Raw genomic sequence first — 10193 nt, forward strand, 5'->3', positions numbered from 1 at the left:
TAAGAATGTATAAAGAACTCCAACAAGTCAATAAGATCAACGGGAATTTTAAAGAAGAGGAAACAACTATGGCTAATAAACATGTGAAAGCATTCTCAACCTGAATAGTAATCAGGTAAATAAGATACAAAGAAATACTTTCAAATCCATTAGATTGGCAAAAATTTATAATTCTAGAAATTACAAGTGTTGAAGGGGTCAACAAGAACTCATACGTTGCTCAGGGAAATATAAATTGGTACAACCACAGTGGAAAACAATTTACATTCTCTCTCAAAACTAAACATTTGTATCTCCCACAATTAGCAATCACTTGTGTATATACACAAGAGAAACTCTTGCACATGTACAGAAAGAAACATGTATAAGAATATTCATAGTAGCTATGTTCATAATAGCAAAACTTGAAAACAATTTGAATTTCCATAAGCAGGAGAATAAATTAATAAATTGTGGGAAAAAAATTTGGCTTAGTCACACAACGGAATATTATATAGTAGCAAAAAATAGTGTACTATAGCTATATTCAAAATCATGGAAACATGATTTTGTTTGAAAAAAAGGAAGCCCTAGAGGACTACAAAAAGTATAAAACGGTTTTATGGTGTTCAAAACCAAACCAAATTAAGTACAATGTTGTTTAAGCATATATGCACTTAAGATAGAAATTATATTTTAAAAAAGTAATGGAATCACAATGAGATACCATCAGAATGTCTAAAATAGAAAAGATGAGAATGCCAAATGTGAGGCCATTGCAATGCTCATACACTGCTAGTGGAAGTGTAAAGTGGAACAACTGTTTTGGAAAACTGGCAGTTTCTTAAAAAGTCAGAAACATCTCTACCTTATGACCCAGCACAGCAATTCCACTCCTAGGTATTTATCTAAAACAAATGAAAATATATGTCTATACAAAAACTTGCATAAGAATGAATGTTGATAGAAGCTTTATTTATAATAGATAAAAACTGGAAACAGCCCAAATGCCCTCCACCTGTGACACATCCATAATAGAATACTACTTAGAAGAAAAAAGGAACAAATTACTAAGGCAGCAACAAAATGAATAAATCTCACAAACATCATGCTGAATGAAAGAAGACACACACACACACACAAAAGAGTACATGCTGTATAATTCCATTCATATCAATGCTGATAGAAATCAGATCAGTGGTTTCTCCTGGGGGTAGTTTGATTAGGAAGGGATACAGTTGATCGAGACGGGCATTTTCTGAGGTGTTGGTTAATGTTTTATAACTTGATAAGAGCATGGGTTACATGGCTGTATGTGCTTGTCAAAACTAATCAAACTGTAAAATTAAGATCTATGCATTTCACTATATGTGAATCATACTCTGATAAAAAATTCGTAGGGAAAAATCAGAACTGTGTTTCATATTGTATTTTCTAATAAGCAGTAAATGGAAATTTACTACTTTAACGTCTTTTTAAAAAACATGGTGAATGTGCTTTATTTGATAAAATGCCACCTTTTCTGTAATTAATTTTTTAAAATTTAAAATGTTTAGCCTTGTACCTTTAAACTATTGTAGACACCAAATGAGGTGAAAAGCCAAAATTGATTCTCAAAACTGGTGTACCTCAGGTTCACTTAGGGAATTAATTAAAATCATAAATGTTCAGGTGCTGCCCAGACCTACTGAATGAGAACCGTAAGTTAGCTATGAAGCAGGAACAGGGACAATTGCAGCTACGCTCTTCTCTCTACCTATCAGCATATCATTATTTTACCTTTGTATTTGTGTGTCTCCTCTGCGGGAATGCAACCTTCAACTAGAATGTATAAGTTGCTTTGCATAACAAAAAGGGAAGGGTGAGTGAGGTAGGACGGGTCATCTTGAAGCCTTGAAAGAGTCCAGGAGTCAGGGCTGGATAAGGAGGAGGACAGGAAGATAATTGGTGGCGACACAGACTCAAGACTGGGCAAGAGGTACTTAAAAGATACCTTTCATAGGGAATGCCGGGCACTGTGCAATCTACTTCCATTGGGAAATCTTCACCGCAGTATTTATTTCTCCCTAAGGACTAGGTAGGACGGGACTATTGAAGGTGAGTTGGAAGGAATGCTGAGTGCTGCTTCCAGGAGGATGGGGGGAAAGTGGGTGATAAAGGCTGCTGGTGGGTCCGCCAGCGGGGTCATGTGTACTCACCTTGAGAAGCATATTTTTCATGGTAAATCTCATAGGCTTTCCTGTGGGCGTCAGTGAGGGTCTGGAGATGTGAAGATCTTGATTCCTGGTGGGGAAGTTCCGTTATCACCGCCTCCAAGTCACTAAAAGTGAACCAGATCTCAACGAGGTCCCCAAAGGACTGGAAGGCGAATGCAGCATAGTCAGCAAAAAGATCGGCAAAGACTTCACTTCCCTGGATGGCGCCGGCGGGGAGGGTCTGGTGGTGCAGAGTGACCAGGGGCTGAAGCTGCGCGGTCCTGACGGCCGCGAGGAGTCGCCGGTAACACTGCACTACTTTCTGGTCTGGCTTCTTGGAGCTTCCTGCCGGGAGAAGTTGGGCCCATGGCAGGAATACTTTATAATGGGTGGCCTTACTGGCATGAACGCTACTCAAGTACTCTGGCAGGAAAGTGGGCAGTGGCTGGTGACAAACGTACATGTCTTTGTCCCCTGCTGCAAAGTTGGAACCCTGGCTTCCCAGGGGACTGCTCAGGTTGTGCAGCAAGTCATAGGGCAGAGGACCAGCGGCTGAAATGAAATTTCTGTCGGATGCCCTGTCCAGCGCCCAGCACGAAACACTTAGGAGGACAATAAAGGCTAAATTCCAAGGCAGCTCCATTTTCGAGGAACGGTTAGGAGGAATGTGGAATCCTTACTTTATAATGACAGCTGAGGTTGTAAAATACGAAATGATTATTAACACTTAATATTTAACTCGGTTATCTATAACAATGAAACCAGTACATAGTTCACCAATGTTATCTCACAAATGTAAAGACGATAAGAGATAAACCTCAGACGGGTCACCCAGTTTAAGCAGGGGAACCGAGAAAGTGTCCTAAGAAAGAAGTTCTCTACATTTTTGTCTTATTTACACATTATTTTTAAATTTGCTTACATAACAGAACAAAAGGGAGTCCCTTTCCAAACTTTTTGTCCCCTTTAAAAATATGTAAATAAATAATGAACACATTTTGTAAAAGATTCAAACAATATAGAAACATATATGAAAAATTTGTAAGTTCCCCTTCTCACACTCCCCTCCCCTTCCTATGTAAGCATGTTCAACGCTGCTTCCTTCTGGTTTTCTTTCTCTGTGTAGCTTAATAGTTATTAAGGAGTTGGAATACCTGGGTTTAAACCTCATCTGGAGAAAGTTACTTAATGTCTCTGTGTCTGTTTCTTTATCTGTAGAATTGAAATCGATAGGTTGTGAGAATTAAATGAGGTCATTCTTTTTAGCACGTTTAGAACAATGCAACGCAATGATAGCTATTACCCTGTTTCACTGGAAGAAGACACTCAAGAGATCTGTCCATGGCTTCAACGGATTTGCCAAGATGAGGAGGCTGCAAAAATCAACAAGGTTTCAGTTAAGATGGCAAACACTTTTAACGTGGGTGTGAATGAAGATGACATTAAGAAGCTCCTAGAGGTGGTTCCAGAGGAATTGACTAATGAGGAGCTGTTGGGACTGGAATAGGAATGCACAGCTGAGAAGAGGCCAGAGAACTGCAGGAGAAGAAAGAGAAGATGAACCCCCAAGGATATTCACAGTGAAGGGCTTAGCAGCTTTTGCAGACTTCAACAAGTTCCTTAAAACGTTTGAAAACGTGGAGCCCAACATGAAAGGTTTTCACTGATGGAGAAGAATGTCCATGGTGCACTATCTGCTTACAAATTTATGATGAAAAAAGTAACAAATCAAGCAAACCCCCGTGAACATATTTCTGAAGAGAATGACATCTCCTCAAGAAAAGCCCCTGGCAGATCCTTCAGGAGATATTCAGAAGAAGGCATTATCGTAGGAGGTGACAGCTCCATACGTGTTATTGCCCATGAAGACCTTCCAGTGGGACAAGACGTGGAGGTGGGAGACAGTGATATTCATGATCTTGACCCTGTGTAGGTCCAGGCTAATGTGTGTGTTTAAATAGAAAAAAGCTTACAGAATAAGGATATAAAGTATTTTTGTACAGCTGTACAATGTGTTTGTGTTTTAAGTTATTACTAGAGCTGAAAAGTTAAAACAAATTAAAAGTTTATAAAGCAAAAAAAGTTACAGTAGGCTAAGGTTAATTTATTGAGGAAAAATATCTTTAAATAAATTTAGTGTAGCCTAAGTGCAGTGTTTATAAAGTCTGCAGTAATATGCAGTAATGCCTGAGCTTTCACATTTCACATTCACTCACTGACTCACCCAGAGCAAACTTCCTGTAAGCTCCACTCATGGTAAGTGCCCTATACAGCTGTACCACTGTATTTTGTACTGTATTTTTATTGTATCTTTTGTATGTTTAGATGTTTAGATACAAAACATTTACCATTGTATTACAACTGCCTACAGTATTAAGTACAGTAACATGATTTATAGGTTTATAGCCTGGGGCAATAGGCTACACCATATAGCCTAGGAGTATAGTAGGATAGACCACCTAGATTTGTTTAAGTGCACTCTATGTTGTTTGCCACAAAATTGTTGCAACAAAATTGTCTAATAATGCATTCCTCAGAAAACATCCCTGTCAATAAAGGATGCATAACTATGTGGCTTTTATTATGTTGAGGTACTTTCCCTCTATACCTACTTTGTTGCGTTTTTATCATAAATGAATGTTACATTTTGTCAAATGCTTTTCTCTGCATCTATTGAGGTGATCATATGATTTTTATCCTTCACCTTGTTAGTGTGGAGTATCACACTGGTTGATTTGTGGATGTTGAACCTTCTTTGCATCCCTGGAATAAATCCTACTTGGTTGTGGTGTATGACCCTTTTAAAATGTATTGAATTCTGTTTGCTAATATTTTGTTGAGGATTTTTGCATCTGTTTATTAGGGATACTGGCTTATAATTTTCTTTTCTTGTAATGACCTTCTCTAGTTTTGGTATCAGGGTAATACTGGCCTCATAAAATGAGTTTGGAGGAGTTCCCTCCTCTTCTATTTTTTAGAAGAATTTGAGAAAAATTGGTATCAAATTTTTTTAAATATTTGGTAAGATTTACCATTTAAGCCATCTGGTCCTGGACTTTTGTATTTGGGGGTTTTTGATTATTGATTCAATCTCCTTACTAGTAATTGTTCTGTATAGATTTTCTATTTCTTCATGATTAAGTCTTGATTGTTTCTAAAAATTTATCCATTTCTTCTAGTTTGGTGAATTTGTTGCTGTATATAATTGTTCATGGTAGTTTCTTATGATCCTTTGTATTTCTGTGGTATTAGTTATAATATCTCCCTTTCTGATTTTGAGTCCTCTTCTTTTCTTAGTGAGTCTAAAGAAAAGGTCTGTCAATTTTATCTTAAAAAAGAAAAACTTAGTTTCATTGATCTTTTCTATTGTCTTTTTTTTTTTTTTAAATTTTATTGGGGAAGGGGAATAGGACTTTATTGGGGAACAGTGTGTATTTTCAGGCCTTTTTTTTCCCCAAGTCAAGTTGTTGTCCTTTCAGTCTTAGTTGTGGAGGGCGCAGCTCAGCTCCATGTCCAATTGCCGTTTTCTAGTTGCTGGTGGCACAGCCCACCATCCCTCGCGGGAGTCGAACCGGCAACCTTGTGGTTGAGAGGACACATTCCAACCAACTGAGCCATCCGGGAGCTCAGCGGCAGCTCAGCTCAAGGTGCTGTGTTCAATCTTAGTTGCAGGGGGCGGAGCCCACCATCCCTTGTGGGACTCCAGGAGTTGAACTGCCAACCTTGTGGTTGAGAGCCCACTGGCCCATGTGGGAATCGAACCAGCAACCTTCGGAGTTAGAAGCATGGAGCTCTAACCGCCTGAGACACCAGGCCGGCCCGCTATTGTCTTTTAAGACTTCATTTCATTTATTTCCACTCTGATCTTTGTTACTTTCTTTCTTCTACTAGCTTTGGGCTTTGTTCCTTTTCTAGTTCCTTGTGATGTAAAGTTAGGTTGTCTGAGATCTTGTTTCTTGCTGTAGGAACAAACCCATGAACTCCCTTTAGAACTTCTTTTGTAAGATCCCATGAGTTTTGATATGTTGTATTTCTATTTTCATTTGTTTCAAGGTACTTTTAGATTTCTTTTGATTCCTTCTTTGAACCATTTATTAGCATGTTTTATCTCCACATTTGTGAATTTTCCAGTTTTCTTGATAATTGATTTCATTTTATATGGTCAGAAAAGATGCTGTGATTTCAATCTTCTTAAATTTGTTTTGTGACTTAAATATGATTCATTCTGGAGAATATTCCATGTGCGCTTGAGAAGATCTGTTGCTTTTGAATGGCATGTCCTGTTAAGTACATCTGGTCTAATATATCACTTAAGGTCAATGTTTCCTTATTATATTGTCTGGATTGATGAAAGTGGGAGTATATTTAAGCCCCCTAGTATTATTTTATTTTATTGTTTTACAGGACTTTATTGGGGAACCGTGTGTACTTCCAGGACTTTTTCCAAGTCAAGTTGTTGTCCTTTCAATCTTAGTTGTGGAGGGCGCAGCTCAGCTCCAGGTCCAATTACCCGTTGTTAGTTGCAGGGGCACAGCCCACCATCCCATGTGGAAGTCAAACCGGCAACCTTGTTGTTAAGAGCCCGCTCTCCAACAAACTGAGCCATCTGGCCACCTGGGAGCTGAGAGGCAGCTCATTGACTTCATTCTAGTTGCGGAGGGCATAGCTCGCTGGGCCATGGGGGAATAGAACCAGCAGCCCCATTGCCCAGAGCTCGCACTCTAACCAACTGAGCCACCCGTCCGCCCCCCACCTCCTACTATTATTGTATTGCCGTCTATCTCTCACTTTAAGTCTATTAATATTTGCTTTATATTTAGGTGCTGCTATGTCTATATTTGCACATTTTGTTTTCCATGTGTCCTGGAGATATTTCCATTTCAAACACATTTACCCCATTTTTGTTTGTATATCCCATAGCATAGGTAATCACAACTTAGGTAATCATTTTCTTATTGATAGATATCTGTTGGGATTTGGTTGAAAATACATTAAAGTTATAAATTGGTCGACAACTTCAATATTTAAGTAATCCCATTCAGGAACATGTTATTAAACACTTATCTAATTTTCTTCATAATGTTCCATCATCCATTAGCTTCTTCACCTTCTTGACAAGTAATATGTGGAGGAAGAGGGTATGTGGAAATGTAAGCACACTTATTCAGATGTGCAAAAACTGACATTTGTTCTAATGACCTCACCTTGCTCTGGAGCCCCCACTCTCACTAACTGTAGAATTGGGAAGGGGAGGACAGATTCACCAAAAAGGAACTCATTTCCTGAGCTTCACCTTTTCCTTTGGGTAAATATTTGATCAAATTAAAGTTCAAATTCCAGGCTGTTTCTCTGCTTTCAGGACCTCACGACCATATTTTCTTTATCAAATTAGGAGTCAGTACAGGGCGGAACTCTTTCTTGTTGTCTCCTAGACAGGTTTTCACTAGAATGTTGTTCCTATCGCCTGTTACTGATTGTTCTGCCTGATATTTATCCATTCTTTATACTATATCTCTTAACTGCCTAAATAGGAAATCTGAGATCCTGCACCCCAAGATTTCCTCATCCCTGCAGCCTCTTATGCCCTTATTAATTAGGAACATATGCTTTTTTTCACTGTAATTATTTTGACATTCAATATTATTTTATATTAATTTCAGTTATATAGCATAGTGGTTAGACATTTATATAATGTAAGACGAGATCCCACTGACCAGTACCAACCTGGCACTATAGATACCGGGGGTGCCAAAATAATATATATATAAATTTTAAGAAAGGAAAAAACTATTAAAACTGTAATTATATATATATATATATATATATATATATATATATATATCAATAACATAAGATGCATACAAGTCATGTTTGACTTCTGCAATTACAAGAGGTGCTCAAAGTGGTTATCATTAGCGTCCAGACACTTCTGGTTAAGGCGAACTACTGCTTGAGTAACGTTGACCAAAGTGTTTACTTGTATACATTTTTTTTGCAACCCCTGTAGTTATTACCATATTATTGACGATATTCCCTATGCTTTACTTTACATCCCTATGACTATTTTGTAACTATCAATTTGTACTTAATCTCGTCACCTTTTTCACCCTGCTCCCCAACCAGCCGCCCATCACACCAATATAGTACCCATGACACCATACATAGTAACTACAGTATTGACTATATTCCTTATGCTGTACCCTACACCCCATGACTACTGTGTAACAGCAAATTTGTACTTCTTAATCCCTTCCCCTTTTCACTCACCCCCAATCCCCTTCCCATCTGGCAACCATCAAAATATTCCCTGTATTTATGAGCTAGCTTCTATTTTTTTATTTAGATTCCACATATGTGAAATCACATTGCATCTCTTTCTCTGTCTGACATATTCTACTCAGCACAATACCCTCCAGGTCCCTCCATGCTGCCACAGATGACAAGAACCCATTTCCATCCATGGTCGAGCAATATTCCATTGTATATAAGTACCACCTACTCTTTATCCATTCACCCACTGATAGACACCCAGGCTGCCTCCACATCTTGGCCATTGTAAACAATGCTGCAATGAACATATGGATGCACTCATCCCCTCAAAGAGGCATTTTTGGTTTCTTAGAATAAATATCCAGAAGTGGGATTACTGGTTTCTTCTTTATCTCTTGTTGTAGCCTTTGTTTTAAAGTCTATTTTGTCTGGTTATAAGTATTTCTACCTCAGCTTTTTTTGTTTCAATTTTCATGAAATGTCTTTTTCCCATCCCTTTACTTTCAGTCTCTGTGTGCCTTTTGATCTGAGGTGAGTCTCTTGTAGGCAGTATGTGTAAGGGTCTTGTTTTCTTATCATTCAGCCACCCTATCTTTTGATTGGAGCATTTAATCCATTTACATTTAAAGTAATTGTTGATAGACATTTTATTATTCATATTTTTAATATACCCCCCCCCACCCCGGTCTTAAAGAAGTCCCTCTAAGATTCCTTGTAATACTGGTGGTTTGGTAGTGATGAACTCCTTTAGCTTTTTCTTGTCTGAGAAACTATCTGTCCTTTGATTCTAAATGATAACTTTACTGGGTAGTCTTGGTTATATGTCCTTCTTTTCATAACATTGAATATGTCGTGCCAATCCCTTCTGGCCTGCAAAGTTTCTGTTGAGAAATCAGCTGAGTCTTATGGGAGCTCCTTAGTGGGTAATTCATTGCTTTTCTCTTGCTGCTCTTAAGATTTGTCTTTAACCTTTGGCATTTTAATTATGTGTCTTGATATGGGCCTCTTTGGGTTCATCTTGTTTGGGACTCTGTGCTTCCTGGGCTTGAATATTCATTTCGTTCACCAGGTTAGGGAAGTTTCAGTCATTATTTCTTCAAATAGATTTTCAATTCCTTGCTCTCTTCTCCTTCTGGTACCCTATGATGCTAATGTTGATATGCTTGTTGTTATCCTAGAAGCCCCTTAAACTCTCAGTCTTTTGGATTCTTTTCTTTTTGCTGTCCTGATTGTTTTCTGCTACCGTATCTTCTAAATTGCTGATTTGATCCTCTGCTTCGTCTAATCTACAGTTGATTCCCTCTAATGTCTTCATTTCAGTTTTTGTAGTCTTTATTTCTGACTGGTTCTTTTTTGGTTTTCTAACTCCATTTTTGTTTCCTCTTTGTTGAAATTCTCCGTGAGATCATTGAACATCCTTACAACCAGTATTTGGAACTTTGCATCTGGTAGATTGCTTGTGTCCATTTTGCTTAGTTTTTTCTGGAGCTTTGCTCTGTTTTGAGACGTTTCTTTGTCTCCCCATTTTGGCTGCCTCCCTGTGTTTGCCTGTATGTATTAGGTAGGGCTGCTACGCCACCTGGTCTTAGTAGAGTGGCCTTATGTAGTAGGTGCCCTATGAGCCCAATGGTGCAGTTTCCCTGGTTACCAGAGCCGGGTGTTCTAGGTGTGTTCCTTGTGTGGTTGTGTGTGCCCTCCTGTTGTAGCTTAGCCTTGGTTGCTATTTGCACATCAATGAGAGGAATTGAT

The 10193-nt window shown here is 38.4% G+C and overlaps 1 protein-coding gene across 1 annotated transcript in view; it reads right to left on the bottom strand.

The window, feature by feature from the left end:
- LCT (lactase) overlaps positions 1-2817 on the bottom strand; it is a 43023-nt gene extending 40206 nt beyond the window's left edge. Inside the window, exon 1 of the mRNA XM_019731126.3 lies at positions 2178-2817. Within this exon, the coding sequence (XP_019586685.3) occupies positions 2178-2817 (640 nt within the window). The remainder of the gene's footprint in view (positions 1-2177) is intronic.
- Positions 2818-10193: the final 7376 nt, after the last annotated feature.

The sequence above is a fragment of the Rhinolophus sinicus genome, chromosome 17 (genome assembly GCF_057876585.1).
Source record: "Rhinolophus sinicus isolate RSI-liver-muscle chromosome 17, RSI-T2T, whole genome shotgun sequence".
Taxonomy (NCBI): Eukaryota; Metazoa; Chordata; class Mammalia; order Chiroptera; family Rhinolophidae; genus Rhinolophus; species Rhinolophus sinicus.